The following is a 26,127-nucleotide window of genomic DNA, read 5'->3' on the forward strand; positions in this document are numbered from 1 at the left end:
CTCCTCTACATTTACACTTCAGTTTCGTGCAATTTTACACAGCATAAACCCGCCTATATATTGCTGTCTACAATATACATGGTGTTTAAAACTATGAAATCTTACATGGAGGATTGCCTTGTGCTTGCATCACGCGATTTCACACTTTGTACTTCCAGGACCTCTGGTGGCGCAAGGAAATTCTCTACCTCCTGTTCTTCTGGTATACCTTCATAGAATCCTGAAGCACTCTTTAGTCTCATCTCAGGGTCCAAGATGCCCACAATATCTTCAAATAGCTTCACAAATTATATAATAGGTGTACAGTTAAATTCACATCTCAAACAAGAAAATAAATGCATTTTTTGCTAAAATGCTCAAGGTATCTATGTGATCTCTTTTGCCAGATTTGCCAATAGAAGTTCAAAAGCTAGCTCAAAAGTGATCATGTCACACAAAATTACCATACATTGCATCCATCTGACGAGCAAAGCTGAGGAACACAATAAGGAGGGTGCATTGTAAAATACTGAATGTGTAATACATAACTATAGTATCTATATTGGGGGACAATTACAAGTTATTCCTCAAATTGCACCAAAAAATGACATATATGATGTGCGATAAATTAGGACATGGCAACGGGATTTGCAAAATGTCGCAGACTTCTGTAAGTGAGATAAAGAAGATAAATGAGCTCATCATGTCTAGCAAGATGTGCTTAATTCATTGTACAGTGTGCCACTATGATACATTTCTAGCAAATGTCTGGTCTAGCTTCATCCTTCGGATTCTATAGAAAAGCAAGGAGACAATCAAAATTATACCTACAAAAAAAGTAGCCAGGCATTATTAGGCTGCTTTCACACATCAGTTTTTTTAAATCAGTCACAATCCATCGAATGTTGAAAAAAAACGGATCCGTCGCAGATTGTGAAAAACTGATGCGACAGATCCGTTTTTTCGCGAGATCCGACTAGCTGATCCAGCTAATTGGATCCCCCAAAAAATCAGAGCATGCTCAGTTAAAAAAAAACGGTCATTTGATGGATAGGAATGCTTGTACCTGACACCCAAGATGGTGCGCCACCACATTATGGGTGTCAGGTCAGAGCATTCCTACATGAACAGTTTCCTGGAAAGTGGATTGATCGTCGTGGGCCAGTTGAATGGCCCGATCTGACCCCCTAAGACTTTTATCTTTGGGGTCATCTGAAGGCAATTGAATATTCTGTGAAGATACGAGATGTGCAGCATCTGAAGCAACAGATACTGGAAGCCTGTGCTAGCATTTCTTCTGCTTTGTTGCTATCAGTGTGTGAAAAACTTGGAGAAGAGGGTTGCATTGACAATCCAACACAATGTGCAGCACTTTGAGCACATTTTATAAGTGGTCATAAACTTGTAAATAACTCATGAAAAAATAAAGTTAAGTTAAAACCAAGCACATCATTGTTTTTCTTGTGAAATTCTCAATAAGTTTGATGTGTCACATGACCCTTTTCCCATTGGAAAAAAAAAAGTTGGAATGGCCGACTTCAAAATGGCCTCCATGGTCACGACCCATCTTGAAAAGTTTCCCCCTCTCATATACTAATGTGCCACAAACAGGAAGTTGATATCACCAACCATTCCCATTTTATTTTGGTGTGTTCATATATATGGCCCACCCTGTATGATTATACCATGTAACATTGAAAATCTCTGTGTTCTATTGATCTCTCTTTGTAAAAAAAATGTTATTGTGTAATTTTGTTAAGGGCTGTCCCACACGTCCAGATAATTCCGGTACCGGAATAAATCGGTACCGGAGTTATCCGTGTCCGTGTGCCTGGGAACTCACGGAGGCCATTCGTGCGGCACACGTGTGCCGCCCGTATGGCGAGTGGGTACCACACGGAGCGTGTGGTACCCACTCTGCATGGTGCTGAAGCTGCGATTCATATCTTCCCTGCAGCAGCGTTTGCTGCAGAGAAAATATGAAGAATAGTGTTTAAAATAAAGATCCATGTGTCTGCCGCCCCCCCACCCCCTGTGCGCCCCCCCCCCCCGCTGGTCAGAAAATACTTACCCGCCTCCCTCGCTGCTTCCTGGTCTGGCCGCGGCTTCTCCTGCATGCGGTCACGTGGGGCCGATCATTTACAGTCATGAATATGTGGCTCCACCTCCCATAGGGGCGGAGCCGACTATTCATGATTGTAAATGATCGGCCCCACGTGACCGCATACAGTAGGAGGCGCGGCCAGACCAGGAAGGAGCGAGGGAGCGGGTAAGTATTTTCTGAACAGCGGGGGGGCGCACAGGGGGGGGGGGCGGCGGACACCTAAATCTTTATTTTTAACACTATTCTTCATATTTTCTCTACAGCAAACGCTGCTGCAGGGAAGATATGAATACCGGCTTCAGCACCATGTGGGGGGGACAGCGCTTACTGTAGCGCTGTCTCCTGCACGCACACGGACCCCAGACGGAGAATGTCCGTGTGAGGTCCGTGTTTTACGCGGACCCATTGACTCTATTGGGTCCGTGTAAAACGTGCGCTCCCACAAACACTGACATGTCTCCGTGTTTGGCACATGGAGACACGGTCCGCAAAAAATCAATGACATCTGAACAGATGCATTGATTTTTATGGGTCTACGTGTGTCAGTGTCTCCGGTACGTGAGGAAACTGTCACCTCACGTACCGGAGCCACTGACGTGTGAAACCGGCCTAAGAAAAATTATCTGATGAAAAAAAGAAAGAAACTGAACAGGTTACATTTTAATTCCACAGGGAAGAAAAGGGGCAACATATTCACCAGAGGAGACAGCTACATAATAGCAATAAATATTGTGAGGCAGTGAGGGGAATTAGGTGCGCATAGAAGCATATTGTGAAGCGAGTAAATATTAGTCCCAGAAGTGGAGAAAAAGACTACAATAACAGATAATAAAAATATGTACTACTTACTGAATAAGTAAAGGGAGGTCAAACAATCTGAGGTCAGGTCCAGGAACCCACCCGCTGTGACTCATTCCCTGATGACAGGGGGCGCAAGGAAAACAATAATTTACAACTCTCTTTAAAAATTCTGAACTGATGTTTTTCTCCCAAAAATTTCTCAGGGAGTGCTATACCAGGTTCAGGGGGGCTCAAAGATACGTCAGATGGTTCAGAAGTCATAATAGCGGTCGGAGGAGAGAGATTCTGAGGGGCAGTAAGAGTACCTGAAATCTTGGCCCTGTAACTGATCCTGTGAGGATGCCAGTTTGTGTTGTTCCAAGGCCAAATCTTGGACTGAGACAGATTCGCCACCTGATCACACAAACTACGTAACGGAACCATAGGTGGGAATATGAAAAATGAAAAACGATCAATCCTAATGTGACGTGAGTCACTATAGTAAATATTAGTCCCAGAAGTGGAGAAAAAGACTACAATGACAGATAATAAAAATATGTACTACTTACTGAATAAGTAAAGGGAGGTCAAACAATCTGAGGTCAGGTCCAGGATATGGCGCAGTACAACAAGGAGAAGTCAGACAAAATCCAATTCACGAGCCGAGGTCAGGAAAGCCAGAGAGACAAAACAGTTTACAGGAAGCAGGTACAAGAGAAGTTAGGTCACAACCAAAGGGTCTGAGTCCGGGAAGAGAATGAAGTCAAGCTGGGTCAGGCACAGAGCACAGATGGATCAATGTTACACAGACAACAGTAAGTGTACGACTGACACAGGGTGGAGGAGCTAGCCTGCTTAAAGGGAATCTGTCACATCCCCCCCCCAGGCATTTGTAACTAAAAGAGCCATCTTGTGCAGCACTAATGCTGCATTCTGACAAGGTGGGTCTTTTAGTTCAGGTCCATGACACTGCTGCAATAATCGCTTTTGAAATTTGTCCCTCATATCGTGAAATCGCCAGGGGGGCAGGTCTTTCCCCCCTAATCCAGACGCCTCACAGCCGTCACTCAAGGCCTCTGCGTGCCAGGTGCCACCTCTTATTCCTTCATTAGCGTCCCCAGCGCCTGCGCTGTAAGTTCGAAGGGCAGCGCAACTGCACATGCACGAAAAAAACAAAAATAGCGCAGGCGCCGGGGACGCTAATGAAGAGGAGGCGGTGCCCGGCACGCAGAGGCCATGAGTGATGGCTGTGAGGCATCTGGATAAGGGGGTAAAAGACCTGCCCCCCTGGTGATTTCACGGTATGAGGGACAAATTTCGAAAGCGATTCTTGCAGCAGTGCCAGGAACAAGAACTAAAATAGCCACCTTGTCAGAATGCAGCATTAGTGCAGCACAAGGTGGCTCTTTTAGTTACAAACGCCTGGGGGGTGACAGGTTCCCATTAAGTAGAAGATAAATCAAGGAAAGTGAACACAGAAGACAGACAAGAACAGAGTGGAGATCGAAATACATATTGAACTGCTGGAGTGCACTGCAGTCACAGACATAGCTGTGGTTGCAGTGCAGAATAAAAGTAAGTTTGGTCTTGGACAAGCTATTTGGCCAAGGCAGATTTAAGAAAAACCTTAAAGGCTTCCTCCAGCTGGGTCTTAGAAGTTCCTCATGGCCACAGATTCCATTTAAAAATGCTGCAACATCCAGCTTGTGTGAAGTGAACACAGAGCCAAGGGAAGAAAAACAAAGCAACCGGTCTCAGATACGGACTGTCTTGACGCCCCAGCTGGGATCCGGAGGATAACGTTTGCTTTTCATTTGTGAGTTTTTGGACATTAAAGACATTTTGCTTTTGAACTTTACTGAGTCACTTCCTCATTACCGCACAGTGTAAACACCGACGAACTACAATATGGTGGAGAATGTGGGCGGTGTAAACTGAGGCATACCCCAAATCGTGCTTAATGTCAGTGATTAAGCCTGCAATGCTACAGCTACAGTCTGCTAACAAGATGGAGGAATACTTAAGCAGTTGGCCCTCATTCAGCAGCAGCAGCTGCCACGTCAGTGGCAGCAGCAACAGCAGCAGAAGCACCAATTGCCACAGCAGCAGCACAATCATCAGCAGCAGCAGAAAACGAATGAGCTGATTCTACAACAGATTGCGGCCCTGCGAGAGACGTCGCCACCAGTGACCACGATTCGATTGGAGGACTATAAAGTTCGGTCAGCCTTGAGGAAAATGAGTCCTTAGGACAATTTGGAGGCTTTCCTCGCCGTGTTTGAGCGCACAGCAGAACAGGAGAGCTTGCCAATGTCCTAGAGGGCTGAAGTGGTGGCCCCCTTTCTAATGGGAGATGACCAGAAGGCCTACTTGGACCTCAGACTCAATAATGCTCTTGACTATGAGAAACTCAGAGGTGAGATCCTTGTCTGACTGGGGGTTAATACATATGTGCAGGCCCAACTGGTGTTCCAGTAGTCCTTTGCGGAGTCTCGCCCCGCCAAGTCTCAGGCATATGACTTGCTACAGCTGTTAAAAAAATGGCTTCAGAGACCTTAACCCCTTTAAAGATGGTAGAGAGGGTGGTGGTCAATCGGCTAGTAAAAACTCTGCCACCCGCTATACAGCGTTGGGTGGGTCAAGGGGATCCTGGCACCCTAGACCAGGTGGTCAGCCTGATTAAGTGGAACATGGCCACTGACTTTATATCGGACTCTGATCCACTCCGGTTATCACGTCGGGCCCCGCCAGCCCAGGAACCAGGGAAAGGTCCATGACACTCTGCTTTGGCCAATCAGGACAAAGCCCTTACTGATCCAGGGGTCCAGTCTTGTCGCAGCTATTAGGTGTTGGCGGTGCCAAGGGCCAGGACTTGTGGCTGCCAACTGCCCCTGACAGCTGAACCCATGGATTTCGTGTTTACTTGGCGTGTGTCAATGTACGCCCAGGCCTTTTGTGCTAGGTGCGTGTAAATGGACACCAGGCCGAGGTCCTCTTGGACTCAGGAAGGCTAGAGACACTGGTACATGGGTCGTTAATCTCAAGCTTAGAACCCACTGGAAAAAAGTGGGTGTTGCTTGTTTACCTGGTGAACTCCGAGAGTATCCGACTGCGGAGGTTACTTTTTCCACCTCATGTGGAGAGATAAAACATGTGGTAGGAGTGGTGAAGACACATCCATATGGGACTGTGTTGGGAAGAGACTGTTCTGGTCCCTGGGTGAGCACAGGGTTAACCCTCCCAGGGTAAATATTATACCGGGCCCGGAACCTGAAGATCCCAAGTCAGGGATACCTGCAGTAGGGGTCGCCAAGCTAGGGACAGAGTGTAACCCCAATAGGTTTCCCCTAGAGGTATTGGCAGGAGAGCTTGAGGAGACCCCGTCGATCCCCGAGCTGAAAGTATTCACTAGTACGTTTGGGACAGCTCAGCTCCAGGATCCCACTCTGGCTCAGGCACAAGAAAGAGTGGTAGAAATAAATGAGGTGGCTCAGCAACTGGGTGCAGATGTGGTCTTCCCCCGCATGGCTGTCAACCAGGAGTTGTTATACCTGGTTCATAAAATCCGGGACGAAGTGGTGGAACAGCTTCCTCCAGCCAGGTCGTACAAGTGGCTCATTGCCACGGATTCTATTTAAAAACCCTGCAACTAGTGTGTCAGTGTTGGTTTGAAAGCTGCAGAGCAGGTCGCTCTGCAACATCCAGCTTGTGTGAAGTGAACACATAGCCAAAGGAAGCAAAATGCCTGGTGCCCCTCAGCATGACAAGGTGGCACGGCAACCAGTCTCGGATACGGACTGCCTTGATGCTCTGGCTGCAATCCAGAGGATACCGTTTGCTTTTCATTTGTGAGTTTTTGGACATTAACCCCTTTCTGCCAGCTGATGGAATAGTACGTCAGTTGGCAGATCCCCCGCTTTGAGGTGGGCTCCGGCGGTGAACCCACCTCAAAGCCGCGACATGTCAGTTGTTTTGTACAGCTGACATGTGCGCGCAATGATTAACTAGTTAAATGCCGCCGTCAAAAGCTGACAGCGGCATTTAACTAGCGCTCCCGGCCGTGCGGCCGGAAGTTCTCGCACCGCTGACCCCCGTCACATGATCGGGGGTCAGCGGTGCATTGCCATAACAACCAGAGGTCTCCTTGAGACCTCTATGGTTGTTGATGGCCGATTGCTTTGAGCGCCACCCTGTGGTCGGCGTTCAAAGTACACCACCATTTCTGCTACATAGAGGTGATCTGTACTTCACCTCTATGTAGCAGAGGCGATCGTGTAGTGCATGCTTCTAGCCTCCTATGGAGGCTATTGAAGCATGCCAAAATTAAAAAAAAAAAGTGTTTAAAAATATAAAAAAAATAAAAAAAATATAAAAGTTCAAATCACCCCCCTTTCGCCCCAATCAAAATAAAACAATTAAAAAAAAAAATCAAACTACACATATTTGGTATTGCCGCGTTCAGAATTGCCCGATCTATCAATAAAAAGAAAGGATTAACCTGATCGCTAAATGGCGTAGCGAGAAAAAAAATCAAAACGCCAAAATTACGTTTTTTTGGTCGCCGCGACATTGCATTAAAATGTAATAACGGGCGAGCAAAAAAACTTATCTGCACCAAAATGGTATCAATAAAAATGCCAGCTTGGCACACAAAAAATAAGCCCTCACCCGACCCCAGATCATGAAAATTGGAGACGCTACGGGTATCGGAAAATCGCACAATTTTTTTTTTTTATATATTTTTTTTAGCAAACTTTGGAATTTTTTTTCACCACTTAGATAAAAAATAACCTAGACATGTTAGGTGTCTATGAACTCGTAATGACCTGTAGAATCATAATTGCAGGTTAGTTTTAGCATTTGGTGAACCTTGTAAAAAAGCCAAACAAAAAACAAGTGTGAGATTGCACTTTTTTTGCAATTTCATCACACTTGGAATTTTTTTCCCGTTTTCTGTTACATGGCATGGTAAAACCAATGGTATTGTTCAAAAGTACATCTTGTCATGCAAAAAATAAGCCCTGACATGGCCATATTGACGGAAAAATAAAAAAGTTATGGCTCTGGGAAGGAGGGGAGCAAAAACCGAAAACGAAAAAAGGGAAAAAGCTCCGGGGGTGAAGGGGTTAAAGACATTTTGCTTTTGAACTTTATTGGGTCACTGCCTCATTACTGCACGGTGTGAACACCACTGCACTACAATATATAAATAATAGATGGAAAGTTAGCTCAGTAAATATTATTAGAGGAATAAACAAGCAAAATCGGACGTCAAACACAATAAGAAGTTATAGAAACTGCCTCCTGGTGGATTGGTACCCACCTCCAGATACAGTGGTGTGAAAAATTGTTTGTCCCTTCCTGATTTCCTATTCTTTTCCATGTTTGTCAGGCCGGGGTCACACATGCGAGTTTTACGGACGTAAGAGCGCAGACACTACGTCCGTAAAACTCGCATAACATACGGCACAATTATTCTCAATGGGGCTGCTCCTATCTGCCGTATATTACGGTTCAGTATTATACGGCTTTCTACGGCCGTACAAAATCGCAGCATGCTGCGTTTGTCAGCGTATTGCGCAAATAATACGCCAATGAAAGTCTATGGGGGCGAGAAAAATACGGATTCCACACGGACCAGCAGTGTGACTTGCGAGAAATACGCACCGGTGTTAGTGAAAAGTCGGTAATTCAATTGCCGGCTTTTCATTTCTCCTGCACAAACCCGACAGGATATGAGACATGGTTTACATACAGTAAACCATCTCATATCCCCTTTTTTTTTGCATATTCCACACTACTAATGTTAGTAGTGTGTATGTGCAAAATTTCAGCGCTGTAGCTGCTAAAATAAAGGGTTAAATGGCGGAAAAAATTGGCGTGGGCTCCCGCACAATTTTCTCCGCCAGAATGGTAAAGCCAGTGACTGAGGGCAGATATTAATAGCCAGGAGAGGGTCCATGGTTATTGCCCCCCCCCTGGCTACAAACATCTGCCCCCAGCCACCCCAGAAAAGGCACATCTGGAAGATGCGCCTATTCTGGCACTTGGCCACTCTCTTCCCACTCCCTGTAGCGGTGGGATATGGGGTAATGAAGGGTTAATGTCACCTTGCTATTGTAAGGTGACATTAAGCCAGATTAATAATGGAAAGGCGTCAATTATGACACCTATCCATTATTAATCCAATTGTTTGAAAGGGTTAATAAACACACACACACATGATTTAAAAGTATTTTAATGAAATAAACACAGCGGTTGTTGTAATAATTTATTGTTCTCTCAATCCATTTCCAGGCCCTCGCTTGGCAAAATAATAAACGCACAAGATACATACCTTCTGATGTCAGATCACTTCCCACGATGTAATCCATCTGAAGGGATTGCCACCTTGTGCAGCACTAATGCTGCATTCTGTCAAGGTGGCTCTTTTAGTTCTGGTCCCTGCCAACGCTGCAATAATTGCTTTTATAATGTGCCCCTCATACCTCAAATTAGGCCTGGGGGCAGGTCTTTCCCCCCTAACACAGACGCACCACAGCCATTATTCAGGGCCTCTGCGCGCTGGGCGCAGCCTCCTCTTCCTTCATTAGCATCCCCGGCACCCGCGCCGTAAGGTTTTTTTCGGGTATGCGCAGTTGCACCGCCCTTCGAACTTACAGCCACCAGGGACGCTAATGAAGGAAGAGTAGGCGGCGCCTGGCGCGCAGAGGCTTTGAGTAACGGCTGTGGTGAGTGAGTTAGGGGGAAAGACCTGCCCCCAGGTTTAAATCGAGGTATGTGGGGCACATTATAAAAGCGATTATTGCAGCGTTGGCAGGGACCAGAACTAAAAGAGCCACTTGACAGAATGCAGCATTAGTGCTGCACAAGATGGCTCTTTTAGTTAAAAACGCCTGTGGGAGTGACAGGTTCCCTTTAAATAGGACCTGCCTGACAAAGTGAAGTAGACCAAAAGATCTTCAAAAGCAAGACATCATCCAAAGAAATTCTGGAACAAATGAGAAGCAAACTAATTGAGATCTATCACTCTTGAAAAGGTTATAAAACCATTTCTAAAGCTTTGGGAGTCCAGCGAACCACAGTGAGAGCCATTAGTCACAAATGGCGAAAACATGGAACAGTGGTGAACCTTCCCAAGAGTGTCCGACAAACCAAAATTACTACAAAAACGCAGCAACAACTCATCCAAGAGGTCACAAATGACCCCACAACAACATCCAAAGAACTGCAGGACTCACTTGTCTCAGTTAAGGTCAGTGTTCATGATTTCACCATAAGGAAGAGACTGGGCAAAATGGCTTGCATGGCAGAGTTCCAAGACGAAAACCACCGCTTAGCAATAAGAACATAAAGGCTCTTCTCAGTTTTGCCAGAAAACATCTTGATGTCCCCCCAGACTTTTGGGAGAATACTGGATTGATGAGATAAAAATTCAACTGTTTGGAATGTCCCATTACATCTGGCGCAGAAGTAAAAGAGCATTTCAGAAAAGGAACATCATACCAACAATCAAATATGGTGGTGGTAGTGTGGTGGGCCCTGTAGGTTAAAATGTATTTTTCCCTTAATTATAAAGACCTTTATTTAAAAACTGCATTTTGTGTTTATGTGTGTCATCTTTGTCTAATATTAAAATTTATTTGGTGCAACAAACATGAAAAAAAGGAATAGGAAATCAGGAAGGGGGAAACACTTTTTCACACCACTGTAGATATATGGCAAAAGTACATTAGCTCAAAGATGTATACCTTCTTAAAGGGAACCTATCACCCCGTTTTTTTCGGTATGAGATAAAAATACTGTTAAATAGGGCCTGAGCTGTGCATTACAATAGTGTAGTTTGTGGACCCCGATTCCCCACATATGCTGCAGAAATACGTTACCAAAGTAGTCATTTTCGCCTGTCAATCAGGCTGGTCAGGTCGGATGGGCGTGGCTTCTTCCCCCAGATATTGCGTAGTTTTCCGTTGGTGGCGTAGTGGTGTGCGCATGTCCAAGGTCCCCAATCCTGCACGGGGGGGTGAAAATAGCAGCGATGTCCGTTATTCCATTGGTGGTCGGTGGGCGCGGCCATCTTCCTTTGGCCGCGCGTGCGCAGAAGCGGCGCTCTGCTGACCGCGGCTTCAGGAAAATGGCCGCGGGATGCCGCGCGTGCGCAGATGGAGATCGCGGCGGCCATTTTCCTGAAGCCGCGGCCAGCAGAGCGCCGCTTCTGCGCACGCGCGGCCAAAGGAAGATGGCCGCGCCCACCGACCACCAATGGAATAACGGACATCGCTGCTATTTTCACCCCCCCCGTGCAGGATTGGGGACGTTGGACATGCGCACACCACTACGCCACCAACGGAAAACTACGCAATATCTGGGGGAAGAAGCCACGCCCATCCGACCTGACCAGCCTGATTGACAGGCGAAAATGACTACTTTGGTAACGTATTTCGGCAGCATAGGTGGGGAATCGGGGTCCACAAACTACACTATTGTAATGCACAGCTCAGGCCATATTTAACAGTATTTTTATCTCATACCGAAAAAAACGGGGTGATAGGTTCCCTTTAACCAGTGGCAGACACAGACGGAAGAGATTCCCTGTGCAAGAACAGGATATGCGGCCTTTGCAGTCCAATAGCTCAGCATAATGCACAATTCCAACTGCTTTGGAGGTAGATGTAGGCCCCCTTACGTCCTGTGCCCCCGGTTGCATCAATTATATGCCCACCCCCATTCTTACCTTGTGGTGGAACTCCAAATAGCATTTACTTTTCTTTGCTATTTACTTACTTGTTCATCTTGGAGCTAATATGTTTATCGGCTGTAATAGATACTTATGCTGTACATATATAACTTTCATATTTACTGAGTTACACCTCCTGATTGCGCTTTCATCTATTAGTTCTTCATTTATTAGTATTATGGAGCTATCTCCTCATTTACATACATATTTTGTCTCCCCTATGGAAATTAATTTCAAACTGTTCAATTTCTTTTCTTTTTTTTTTTATTCTTTTGATAAAGATTGTCTATTTGCGAGCACATAGACTGGCATAACACTCTTTGAAAGGTCCCAAAATGTGTGCTTAACATGCAGTTGCTTAGAAAAAAATGTGACTTTTGGCCTTTGCACACCAGTTTTGTTCATCTGCAAAAATTGTTTGATGTTGGGGAGTAACCGCCCGTCAAATTCATCAATGTTAGCGTTAGTTACGCTAGTAATGTTACTCCAACTACTGGAATAGCATTTCAGGCATGACACAAGGAGGCGCATGCCACTTAGAAGATGTGCTGTATTCATTACGTGGCGTGCACCTCTTAATAAATTTGTAGCATACCACTCCAAAACATCAGTCTTACTTAGTGATGAGCGATTGTGCTCGTTACTCGAGTTTTCCGAGCATGCTCGGGTGTTCCCTGAGTATCTTGGGCGTCCCCGTAGCTGCATGATTTGCAGCTGCTAGACAGCCTGAATACATGTGGGGATTCCCTAACAAACAGGCAATCCCTGCATGTGTTCAGGTTGTCTAAGCTGCAAATCATGCAGCTGCGGAGACAAAAACAACCTACGAGCATGCCCAAGATACTCAGAGAACACCCGAGTATGCTCGGAAAACTCAAGTAACGAGCACACTCGCTCATCACTAGTCTTTGGCTACTACTTTTACATTAGCGTCGTGCACTGCACGTCGCAATGCAACGTTGCGGCGCACCGACGCATAATGTGGAAGCGCCGCACAACGGGGGCAGCGGATGCTGTTTTTCAATGCATCCACTGCCCCATTGTGAGGTGCGAGGAGGAGGGGGCGGAGTTCCAGCTGCGCATGCGCGGTCGGAAATGCTGCAGATGACGCACCAAAAAAACATTTTTGGTGGCGATGGTCCGACGCAATATGGCAATGCGTCGCTAATAAAAGTCTATGGAGAAAAAACACATCCTGCAAGCACTTTTGCAGGACGCGTTTTTGTCTCCAAAACGACGCATAGTGACGTGCAGTGCACGACGCTAGTGTGAAAGTAGCCTTAATGAATCGGGACCCTACTTTAAACTGTTTCCCTGTTTTTCAATAGGATTTGTAGCATCTTTCCAGGTCGAACTTCCTCATGTAATTCTCTATCTTTGTGTACCTATTCTAGTTAGTTTTATTAAATTATCTAGTTTCTACCTGTCTAACTTTAAAATAGCATTTTAAAAAACTCCTCCCATTACTAAAAAGTGAGATTCATTATGTGTAACAATAACATTAACATTGGAAGGCGTGATCCTTTTTTCCTACAGTCATGGACTTTACTGGACCCTGATATTTGAACGAGTTGCACTGTAGACTATAGTTCTTACGTCGGGTGGTACTCCTTCTTCCAGGTGAGGGTAAAGAGCTAGTGGGTGTTGCGCCAGGCCATATTCTATCCCAGCAATGTATTCCCTGCGCGCTTGCTGCTGTGGAAGAAGCTTAGAGAAGTAAGCTTGCTCTTTTGTAAACTTCTTTTCTTGTTTCTGAGAAGCTTCTGAGTCAGTATCAATATTCTGCAGGAAAAGAGCATGCCTCTTTGTCGTGGGAACATGAAGAGTACCGATAGTTGAGGGAAAGCCATCTCGAAAATCGTCAAGTCCTTTTGGTAAGAATTTCCATTGGTGGGTATTGAGAGCACCAGAATAGTTCAATTTATGGCTGGCTTCTTTTAGAAATTTTTGTTTCAGCCTCTCTTTATACCTGCAATAGAAATGGAGTGCATACATATACCACAGAATCACACACAGGTAGACAATACAAAAAATAGGCCCTCACCCAGGGTTTTTTTTTTTTTAAGCAAACTTTGGAATTTTTTTCCACCACTTAGATAAAAAAGAACCTAGACATGTTTAGTGTCTATGAACTCGTAATGACCTGGACAATTATAATGGCAGTTTTAGCATTTAGTTTTAGCATTTGGTGAACCTAGCAAAACAGCCAACCAAACAAATGATGTGGGATTGCACTTTTTTTGCAATTTCACCTTACTTGGAATTTTTTTCCAATTTTCTTGTACAAGACATGGTAAAAACCAATGGTCTCGTTCAAAAGTACAACTCGTCCTGCAAAAAATAAGCCCTCACATGGCTATATTGACGGAAAATTAAATAAAATAAGTTATGGCTCTGGGAAGGAGGGGAGCGAAAAACGAAAATGCAAAACTGACAAAAGCTCCGGTCATGAAGGGGTTTTAATGACCTTGCGATGTTCTGTTTTTACGCTTTCGTTTTTTTTTCTCCCCTTATTTCAAAAGCTCTTACTTTTTTTCTGTCCTAATAGCTGTAGGAGGGCTTGATTTTTGCAGGACAAGTTGTACTTTTGAATGGCACCTTTCATTTTATCATGTGAGATGCACTGGAAAACGGAGAAAAAAACTCCAAGTGCATTGAAATTGCAAAAAAAAGTGCAATTTTACAATTGTTTTTGGGGGGCTTTATTTACCATATTCACTTTATGGTAAAACTGACCTGGCAATATGATTCTCCTGATTAGTACGAGTACGCAGATGCCAAACATGTATAGGTTTGTGGGTTTTTTTCATTTAAGTAGTGAAAAAGAAAAAAAATCAGAAATTTGTAATAAAAAAATGTTGCTAATGTCACCATTTTCCGAGACCTATAGACTTTTCATTGTTCAGTACATGGGGCTGTGTGACAACTTATTTTTTTGCCCCCTGAGCTAATGTTTTTATTGATATCATTTTGGGGTAGGTACAATTTCATCACCTCTTATTACATTTTATTGCAATGTTACAACGGCCAAAAAAAATTAATTCTGGTGGCTTGATTTTTTTCTCGCTACGCCGTTTACCGATCGGATTCATTTATTTTATAGTTTGATAGATCAGACTTTTATGAACACAGCAATACCAAATATGTGTACTTTTTATTATTATTATTATTATTATTATTATTATTGTTGTTTTATTTTTAATAGGGAAAAAGGGGGTGAATTAAACTTTTGTGTTTTATTATTTTATATTTTATAGTCCACTTAGGAGACTTGAAGCTGTGATCGTCGGATCGCTTGTGTTACACATAGCAGAGCTTCAGCAGCGGGCCAGTGTTCACAGGAGGACCGCAATAACAGGCACAGGGTCATCAGCAGACTCTCCTCCATCATAACAACACATCAGTGCCCTGCAATCACATGACAGGGGCCGATGGGCAGGATGAATGAAGAAACTTCCAGCCAGTGCGTGTTAAATTGGCGTCATTGATTAACAGGGGGATTTAACTGGTTAACAGCCGCGGGCGGAGCAGCATCCATGATGGCTGATATAAATCAGCCATCATGTGTGGGAAAGAAGTGGGATTATTGTGTGAGCCCACATCAAAGGCAAGGACATGAGCTTTGACGTAAATATACGTCAAAGGCTGTGAAAGGGTTACATTTCACAAATATATAATATTTGCATACATATTCGCACATACAGTATGCTGATACACTGTTTGGCTTCTTGATAGATAGACGAATGATCTGTAGACAGATAGATAATTTAATAACAGGCAGCACTCCAAATCCAGAAATAATGTGTAATGGACTTTATTATGTGGTAATATTTTGGTTCAATATATCAGAATCTTTCTCCATGCTTTTTTCAAGCTTTGAGAACAATTCTGATGTATTTAAGCCAAAACATTGCCACATGGGCTGAATAAAGTCCTTTACACATGATTTTGGGGTTTGGAGTGCTTCCCCTTAGAGAAGTATACATGAAGAGGTTGGAATCTTACAAGACTTTGCATCTATTGCATGCTTGTGCTGACTGTAATTCTCAATATAAAAACAAAAAAAAAGTGAAAAAACGCCAGGACACAGATACATCAACAGTAATGAAGCGACAATGACAGCAAATATACTTACATTTCAGTCATTATGGTTCAGAAAGTCGTTCTATAGGCCCCCTTCACATGTCCGTGTTTGCAGTACGGGTGGCAGCCGATTTTTTCACAGAAGACACACGTACCCATTTTAACCTACCGGTATGTTGATCTTCATATGTCAGAGTGTTCGCATGGACCGTGTGTCTGTGTGAATCACATGGAGACATGTCTGTTTTTCTGTTTTTTCTCCGGCAGCACAAATGACAAGGACCAATATAAGTCTACAGGTGCGTGAAAAACGCGCACAGCACACAGACGGCATCCTGTGCCATCCGCGGTGTTAGTGTTTAGCATTGGAAAGTATAGGAGAAGCTTTGTGATTTCTGTTTCTTTTGCCATTCTGAAAAAAACATTGGTGACACACTGATGATACGCTGATCCAAAACACTGGACACACTGATGACACCGGTACTGTTTTTCCGGTACCAGTTTTATGTGTATGTGTGAAAGGGGCATTAGAAATAGCTGTAAAGGGCTTCAAGGAGACACTGGCAGAGGCACAGGTGGATACAGCAAGAGATCACCCCTTAAAAAATGGGAATGGCCCCTGAACGCAGCAAGTATGATCTCTATCTGGATATACCTGTGCCTCTGCCAACATCTCCTTGAAGCCCTTTACAGGTATTTCTAAAGGACTTTCTGAACCATAACAACCAAAATTTAAGTATATTTACTGCTCCTCTTGTATCATTATAATTGGTGTGCTTAAAGGGAAGATGCCACAATTTTGTTTTTGTATTAAAAATGATTGTTTATATAAACAATTATTTTTAATACAAAATTATTTTTTTAAACTTTAATATCTTTTTTATTATTAATTATTTTTGCAGCCACTGGGCGCCGCCATTTTGCTTTGCAGGAGTGTAAGTGTAGCTGCACGACACTTACACTCTGCAAATACGGCAGCCCTGGGCATAGGAGTCTGCGGTCGGCGTCCGACCCGATACCTAGCATTATAAGCTGCTCCCTGCTGTGATCTGGCCACGCCCCCTGGGCTGTCTCCACATCACAGCAGAGGCAGGAGGTCGGCGCCATCTTTCTTCAGCCCACAGTGAGTGTACCTGTGAGCTCCACTGTGACTGAGAGCTGCGCTATTATAGGAGGGACAGCTCCAGCTGCCTCTCCTTTCACACTGTCAGCAGCGGCCGTTCCCTGTCCTATGCTGCCTGGTGTGTGGCTCTAATCTCTAGAATCGCTAGAGAGGGTGAAGTGCTGCGGTCTGATGTCCTCTATCAGGAGCTACAGAGAGGTAACAGAGGGGGGAGGGAGAGAATCTCTGTGCTGCTCCGACCCTGACTCTCACTGCAGCTCCTCACAGGACATCAGACCATGTATCTATGACTATACTGTGCTGAGCCATGTATCTAATCCTATCCTGTATGATACTGTCTGCTGAGCAGTGTATCTAATCCTATCCTGTATGATACTGTCTGCTGTGCCGTGTATCTAATCCTATCCTGTGTGATACTATGCTGAGCTGTCTATCTAATCCTATACTGTGTGATACTGTCTGCTGAGCCATGCATCTAATCCTATACTTTGTGATACTATGCTGAGCCGTGTATCTAATCCTATAATGTGTGATACTGTCTGCTGAGCCGTGTATCTAATCCTATACTGTGTGATTCTATGCTGAGCCGTGTATATCCTATACTGTGCCGTGTATATCCTATACTGTGTGATACTGTCTGCTGAGCCATGTATCTAATCCTATCCTGTGTGATACTATGCTGAGTTGTGTATCTAATTCTATACTGTGATACTGTCTGCTGGCGGTATTATGTGAGAACACTGGCGGTATTGTGTGTGATCTATATGGCGGTATTATGTGTGATCTGTATGGCGGTATTATGTGAGAACACTATGGCAGTATTATCTTCAGAAAGCGGACCCATTCTATGGTGGTTCTGGCTGAGCACCTGCACGCGGGTCTGGGGTAATAGAGGGGGCAGCATGACCTCCAGTTATGTGCAGTCAGGGGAAGGCTGGTGAGGCAGCTGAAGAGAGGGGTCTCATTTTTATCGTTACTATATGGCTACATTTCCTTCCCAGCGTCACCCCAGACTGCGCCTGTCGCCTCGCTCTCACACATCACCAGGACAGGATGAAGAAGACAGGATCTGAGGAGGGGAATGGGGTCTTAGCATGCAATGTCTGGATCAGAACAGGCCATCAATCCGCAGAAATGTTTCCTGGATTTCTGTGGAGCAGACAAGCAGACGGTCCATCCATGTGTATAAGAGACAGCGCTCTATGTAAATCCCTGGCTGCTCCGTGCACTGAACATGGTGCCCCCATAGACCAGCACACTGCTTTCCTGAAATACTCTGTGCTGCTGTCACTCTGCTCCCTCCACCACATATCTCCAAGAATCCTTGCTGCCTGCCATCCTCGGTGACTGTCTACTTGTCAGTATAAGGGTATGTGCACACGTCAGGATTTCTTGCAGAAATTTCCTGAAGAAAACTGGAAATTTTCTGCAAGAAATCCGCATTTTTTTTGCGTTTTTTTCCCGGTTTTTTTCGCGGTTTTTTTAGCATTTTGCAAGCGTAATTAGCTTGCAGAATGCTAAAGTTTTCCAAGCGATCTGTAGCATCGCTTGGAAAACTGATTGACAGGTTGGTCACACTTGTCAAACATAGTGTTTGACAAGTGTGACTAACTTTTACTATAGATGCTGCCTATGCAGCATCAATAGTAAAAGATAGAATGTTTAAAAATAATAAAAAAAATTAAAAAAAGTTTATACTCACCTGCAGACAGCCGATCTCCTCAGCGGCGTCCGTTCCTATAGATGCCGGTGTGTGTGCAGGACCTTCGATGACGTCGAGGCTTGTGATTGGTCGCGTGAGCGGTCACGCGACCAATCACAAGACCGCGACTGTTGTGAGCTCTGTTTTCAGGCTCCCTCTTGTGGTCACTGGTGGTATGGTGTGACTTTTGCTTTGGGCTCCCCCTGGTGGCTTTGTCTGTTATCCTGCTGGTCTCTGGCTATCAGCTGGTTCGTTATCCTCTGGGAGGTTCCTATATAGCTCTGTTTTACTTCCACTTGTGGCCGGCTGTCGATGTAATCAGTGCTACTCAGATTCCTTCTGACTACCTTGTTCCCAGTCCATCCAGGATAAGCTAAGTTTTGTTTGCTCATTTTTTGATCAGCAGTGTTTATCATGTTTTCTTGTCCAGCTTGCTAAAATTTAATGCCCTCGCTTGCTGGTTGCTCTAGTGGGCTGAGTTTCTCCCCACACACCGTTAGTTGGTGTGTGGGTTCTTGAAATCTCAGGATGGATATTTTGTAAGGATTTTTATTGATCGCATAGACCCCTGCTCTATTTTCTGCTTTCTAGTACTAGTGGGCCTCTTTTGCTGAATCTGATTTCATCCCTATGTATGTGCCTTCTTCTTACTTCACCGTTAATATTTGATGGGGGCTTCTATATCTTTGGGGATTATTTCTCTGGAGGCAAGCGAGGTCTTTCTTTCTCTTTAGGGGTAGCTAGTTCCTCAGGCTGGCTCGAGACATCTAGGAATTTTTTAGGCACGTTCACCGGCTACCTCTAGTTGTGTTGGATAGGTTTAGATTCGCGATCAGTCCAGTTACCATCTCCCTAGAGCTCGTCCTTAGTTTATTCACTTGCTGGTCTATTTGTGATCCTCAGCCATTAAGGATCATAACACGCGACGTCATCGCAGGTCCTTCACACAGACAATCTAAAGGAACGGAAGCGGCAGCATGCCTCCGGGGCCATCGAAGGTGAGTATATCACCATTTTTTACTTTAATTCTTTTTTTTTTTACCAATTATATGGTGCCCAGTCCGTGGAGGAGAGTCTCCTCTCCTCCACCCTGGGTACCAACCGCACATAATCTGCTTACTTCCCGCATGGTGTGCACAGCCCCGTGCGGGAAGTAAGCAGATCAATGCACTCCTAGGTGTGCGGAATCCCCGCAATTCCGCAAATTTAATGAACATGTTGCTTTTTTTTCCGCGATGCGATTTTTTCGCGGAAAAAAATGCAACATTTGCACAAAAAATGCGGAATACCCTGTAAATAATAGGAGGCATTTGTTAGCGTTTTTTCGCGTTTTTTTCACGTTTTTATAGTGAAAAACCGCGAAAAATCCTGAACATGTGCACATGGCCTTAGGCTGCTTTCACACTAGCGTCAGTAGGGGCCCGTTGCAGTGCGTCAGCCCGACGTACCGACGCTTGCTGTGAAAGAAATGCCCGACGTGGGCAGCGGAAGCAGTCTTACGACGCTTCCGCTGCCCCATTGCAAAGTCCGGGGAGGAGGGGGCGGAGTTTCGGCCGCGCATGCGTTACATGTAACTTTTTTTGTGGCGACGGTTGCGACGTGTGGCAATACGTCGCAATGCGTCGGTAATGTTAGTCTATGGGGAAAAAACGCATCCTGCAGACAACTTTGCAGGATGCGTTTTTTCTCCTGAATGACGCATTGCAACGTACAGCCAACAACGCTAGTGTGAAAGTAGCCTAAGGCTGCCATCACACTAGTAGTATTTGGTCAGTATTTTACATCAGTATTTGTAAGACAAAACCAGGAGTGGGTGATAAATGCAGAAGTGGAGCATATGTTTCTATTATACTTTTTCTCTAATTGTTCCACTCCTGGTTTTGACTACAAATACTGAGGTAAAATACTGACCAAATACTGCTAGTGTGACGGCAGCCTTAGGCTACTTTCACACTGGCGTTAACTGCAATACGTCGCAAATGCATTGTTTTGCCTAAAAAACGCATCCTGCAAAAGTGCTTGCAGGATGCGGTTTTTTGAGCATTGACTAACATTAGCGACGCATTTGCGACGCAATGACACACGTCGCAACCGTCGTGCGACGGTTGCGCCGTGCTGTAGCGGACCGTTGGGAGCAAAAAACGTTACATGTAATGTTTTTTGCTCCCGACGGTCCGCTTTTTCCGACCGCGCATGCGCAGCCGGAACTCCGCCCCCACCTCCCCGCACCTCACAATGGGGCAGCGGATGCGCTGGAAAAATGCATCCGCTGCCCCCGTTGTGCGGCGGAGACAACGCTAGCGTCAGGAACCTCGGCCCGACGCTAGTGTGAAAGAAGCCTTACTCTGCAGTCACCAACAAAATGGCTGCTCACTGGGTTCCTGAATATCATCCTCTTATCCCTTAGCAAACACCTAGAAGGGAAGGAGAGGAGACATCACACACGTCAGCAGACTCCGCCCATGATTACTGCAGTGCAGTAATGTGAGCTAGTTGTACACTAGGTTTTTCTGAAATTTCAGCAGCTGCTCCCCCTAGTGTTTAAAAGTGGAAATTCCAAAACTTTTCTAATTATTTTTCATATTTTACTAAATTATAAACAAATGATATTTTTTAAGAAAATGTAAACATTAATTCTTTACATTTTTACAATTGCTGTAAAAAAAATGTTTTGATGGCACCTTCCCTTTAAGAAATAATGAAGAATATATGCTATTGAATTGTGAAGCACTGTCTCTTGTGGTGATTTTTTTTTTATCATTATTAAATTGTACATACGGAATTGGAGAGGACCCCTTGTTGCAAGGTGTTTTAAATCTTATAAATATAGATAAATATGTGATAGATAGACATATAGATAGAGAGATAGATAAATGATAGACAGATAGATAGATATGGAATAGATAGATAGATAGATATGGGAAAGATAGATAATAGATAGATAGATAGATAGATAGACAGACAGACAGAGACAGATAGACAGATAGATAGATAGATAGATAGATAGATAGATAGATAGATAGATAGATATGGATAGAACAATGTACGCTGTGATAAGACAGTAATAGTAATAATACTACTTTCTACTTATCTTGCAGAATATTAAAGTATTATCAGTATACATACAGTATATACTCACCATGGATAACGAGGAGGTTGTGAAATACTTTCCAGTCCTGTCCCTCTAGACATGGCTATACTAGGGCTAGAGATGGCACATAGTTTGCTAACAGTATACCGCCAGGGCAGAAGGAGCACACATGGAAGGATACTGCGAGTCCTTCTGCAATACCTAGGCTGTACACGGCACTAACCAGTTTGTATACACTCGCGTGCTGGTTACCATGGCAACTTGGCTGCCTTAGCAACTGCTGGCATGTATGATGACGTCACCAGGTTTCGTCGCGTTTAATTTGCCTCACGGTTACGCTTGTAAACTTAAGTGGTTAAATACTACCCTCTAGTGGTCACATAGAAAATGACAGCATATTCAGCATAACCTATAACCCAGCGTAAACCTACTGTCACAATTGCTCCTGGTACAATGACCAGTACTCTGATACCAGAACAAGGAAATAGTAGGGAATTTATGTTTCCTGCATCTTGTTGGTCACAAAGGCACAATCATCAGGCACATTTACAGAATTTCTTTCAGGATGATAATGGAGGGGCAAAAGTGAAAAAAAAAATACATCACAAACAGTTTGGGAGAAATAGTATACATTAAAATTAATTCTCACATTTAGATGGCTTATACCCCTTCCACCAAGCCAGATCAGGGGAGGCGATTATACAAATCAGATCCAAACTCTTCTGAATTGGATACCAGTGGTTTATAATAGTATTTCTAGCACCATATGATGCTTCCAGTATGAATAAAAGAATGTCCCTGACAACCTGACAATATCATCAACCTGTAGAGTCCGCACGCGCCATAGAATCATATGCGAGGTAACTACACCCTGGGCATGGACCATCCTTGTACTTGGGCGTAGCTGCCATGGCTGTCTGGCATTTTTGGGTCCTGGGGCTGATTTTATAAGGTGGCTGACAACCATGACCCCACTCGTGATGTTACCACCTCTCCTGAACGTAAAAAAGGGGTCCATCAGGCAACAATGTTCCCTATATCGCCTCTCTTATGAAGCCATGAAGCCCCCACACCCAATTTTCCTGCCGGTCCTGATGAGGAGACAAGGTGAAGGCAGATGCTCCAGATTCATGAAGAGGCATGCACCTCATCAGGAGCGTCTGCCTTCACCTCGTCTCCTCATCAGGACCGGCAGGAAAATTGGCAAGTGAATGAACTGGAGTGAGATTTCTGGTGTAGGGAATGCCACAGCTCGTGATCAATTAGACAATTTGTGGTGCCATGCCTCCTCTGCACTCCATGTCTCACCACAGCTTCACCCATGTTGGTGGAGCTGGAAGAAACTGGTGTTAAAATGTCAAAAATGTCACAAAATTTTGGTGCGACTCCGAGTTGCGTCAGTATTTTATGACTCTTAAAAGCTTTTGCGCCACTTTATGGGCGATGAGTTGAGGACATAGTGTTCTAATCACTGTCTCCATTCTGCAGAGTCAGAAATCAGGCAAAGGCAGACAAGGCATGCAGATTGTGCTAAAGTTAGTGAATGATTTGGTTGATCCCAGAGCTGGATTCACATATACACTGATTTATGGCTCTTTACATTACTCCACACCTCTGCTGCTTCAGTCTGTGTCCTAATTAAAGTGTGTAGGAAACCTTCTCTGTGTGCTGTGTATGGGAGAGCTCATAGCAGCTAGTTTCCCCCCTCCAGCTCAGACTCAATTGAAAATTTAAAGAGATTTTGCAGAGGGGAGAAGTGGTGAAAATGCAGAATGCAAGCTAAATAATGGCTATAGATAGTGTTATTCCTCATGTATAGTTTTACCTCAGGTTAGCATCCTCAATAATCAGAACCTCCCACTCCCGTCTCCAAGACTTTACACGTGCTGCGCCGATTCTTTGGAATGCACTACCTAGGTTAATACGATTAATCCCCAATCCCCACAGTTTTAAGCGTGCCCTAAAAACGCATTTGTTCAGACTGGCCTACCGCCTCAATGCATTAACCTAACCATCCCTGTGTGGCCTATTAAAAAAAAATAACCATAATCAGGTTCCTCGCATCATGTTCTCATACACTTTATGCAGTTAATAGCCTCTGTGTCTGTACTGCTACATACTTAGGCAGTTAACTGGTTCATGCAGCTTTACATGAACACCCGAGCCTTACACTATGGCTGGTCCAAATAACTAAAGCAATTGTTACCATCCACCTCTCGTGTCTCCCCTTTTCCTCATAGGTTGTAAGCTTGTGAGCAGGGCCTCATCCTGGTATCTGTTTTGAACTGCGATTTCTGTTATGCTGTAATGTCTATTGTCTGTACAAATCCCCTCTATAATTTGTAAAGCACTGCGGAATATGTTGGCGCTATATAAATAAAATTATTATTATTATTATTATATAGTGATGAGCGAATTTGTTAGAAAAACAATCGCCAAACATAAATTCGGCACAAATATGCCACATTCGGATTCGTGATTGGAAACACGAGCAAAATTTTATAAAATCAGAAAAAATTGGAAACATTCGGTAAAAGTGCGGGAAAATATTTGCGTTGCCACTAAAGTATTTTGAGCACTTTGACTAGGATAATGATGTGGTATGATAAGCATGGGGCACGTGTTTGAGGAGGATATGGGATTTTCAAGGCTCAGAGGAGCGGCATGCTTGTAAACTTTTTTTTTTTCCTTCTAACTTTATTTGTGCACATTGCGGCTAGCCAATTGGGGCGTAGAAAACATGCACAATGTCCTGACACAACGGCTTGTGTCATTGGCTGCTGAAATCACATGTCCCTCTCCATATAAAGAGCGGACATCTTGTGTTACCGCTATTTTGATGCTGTAACAGAGAGGCTGCTCCTGACGCTGGCAGTGTTAGCAGCAAGATGTTAGCTAGTTAGCTAGGTGGTTGTTTCTTAGTCACATAATTTAGCTAGGTAGTGTCCTGTGTGGCTGTGAAATCGACCTTCCAGCAGTCTTTTTTTTGTGCCATTAGTGAGATCCACAGATAAAGCCAGCAGGGCACATTTCATACAAGTGTGTTGTGCATTGCTTCTATTGTGCTACATACACGAGTAGACCTTTCTAAAGCTTTTTTTTTCACTTGCTAAATGTGATACAGTATGCCATATCCCACCTTCTCATATAGTGGTGTGGTGACATTGTTCTGTGATTTGAGCTTTTGGCAAGGAAAACAATTTGGGGGGGGTCAGTTGCTATCATGATTCACCATGCCATATCCCACCTTGTTATTTATTGGCGGTAAACTCAACTGTCTGCAGAGCTCATGCAGATTTGTTTAAAAAATGTGTTGCTAAATGTGATACAGTTCACCATATCCCACTTAGTAATATTGTGGTGGTGAAATTAAGCTGTCTGCAGAGCTCATGCACATAAAAAAAAAGAAATTATGTTGCTAAATGTGATACAGCCCGCCATATCCCATGTTGTAATTTTGTAACAGTGAAATTGTTCTGTGTGTAGAGCTCTTGTACAGTAAGAAAAATTATATCCCCTTGTCATTCAGTGGTGGTGAAATTGTCTGCATAACTCATGCAGATTATAAAACAAAACACATTTTATGCTGATGAATGTGATACAGCCCGCCATCTACCACGTTGTAAATTTTTAGCCGTGAAATTAAGCTGTCTGCAGAGCTCATGCAGATAAAAATAAAGCAACAATTTTTTTCTGTGTAAAAAAAAAATGCTTTCTTCTGTTAGTAAAGTTATAAAGCAGGCTAGATTGTCAGTTTGAAATTTTTGAGTGCTGATATTGTTCTCCATACAGGGGTACACATGATAAAATCAAAATTGTCTTTCTTACTATTATGCTACCCAAAGCAGGCTACATTTCCTCTTTTCATTCTTTGGTGAACGTATTGTTCTCTATACAGGGGTACACATGCTAAAATATAAATTTGTTCTGTTACTACTGTGCTCCAAAAATTTGGCCACATCTGAGGTTGTCATTCTTTTCTGCTCAGATTCTACTGTATCCAAATTCAGGCAACACAAATGAAGGAGACCCAACTTGTAGGGAAAATATTTCCAAAAATTTGGGGCAGATAACACAAAAATGTGGCATCAATTTTTATTTACTATTTTTTTTTAATCATTATATAGCGCCAATAATTCCACATCGCTTTTCAGACATTAGTAGCACTGTCCCCATTGAGACTCACAATCTAAATTTACGATACGATGTACTTTATTGATCCCGGGGGGAAATTACAGTATTACAACAGCAATACAAACAGCAGTACATAAAATAATAGGACACAAATCTTGCACAGGTATACCAACATTACAAAACAAATAAACGTGGGTAGTTCAGGTGTATATAAGTCACTGTTAATTGACATTAGTACACCAGCAATCAGTCATGATTGTTTACCACCCTTAGGAAATTATTATACATCCCCATAGCAGTAGGTACAAACGATTTCCTGAATTTCTCCTGCCTACACCTTAGTAGGATTAGGCAGCTGCTGAATGTGCTCTTCTGCTTCAAGAACAGCTCGTAT

At 43.8% G+C, this 26,127-nt stretch overlaps 1 protein-coding gene across 2 annotated transcripts in view; it reads right to left on the reverse strand.

Annotated features, from left to right (window-relative positions):
- FAM47E (family with sequence similarity 47 member E) overlaps positions 1 to 21,837 on the reverse strand; it is a 60,520-nt gene extending 38,683 nt beyond the window's left edge. For both annotated transcript variants that reach the window (XM_077275765.1, XM_077275764.1), the window contains exons 1-3: positions 21,648 to 21,837; positions 13,197 to 13,569; positions 106 to 278 (exon numbers count right to left, since the gene is read on the reverse strand). In XM_077275765.1, coding sequence (XP_077131880.1) covers positions 106 to 278; positions 13,197 to 13,569; positions 21,648 to 21,700 — 599 coding nt within the window. In that variant the 5' untranslated portion in view covers positions 21,701 to 21,837. The remainder of the gene's footprint in view (positions 1 to 105; positions 279 to 13,196; positions 13,570 to 21,647) is intronic.
- Between the last annotated feature and the right edge of the window lie 4,290 nt (positions 21,838 to 26,127).

This window comes from Ranitomeya variabilis, chromosome 1 (assembly GCF_051348905.1).
Source record: "Ranitomeya variabilis isolate aRanVar5 chromosome 1, aRanVar5.hap1, whole genome shotgun sequence".
NCBI classification, from domain to species: domain Eukaryota; kingdom Metazoa; phylum Chordata; class Amphibia; order Anura; family Dendrobatidae; genus Ranitomeya; species Ranitomeya variabilis.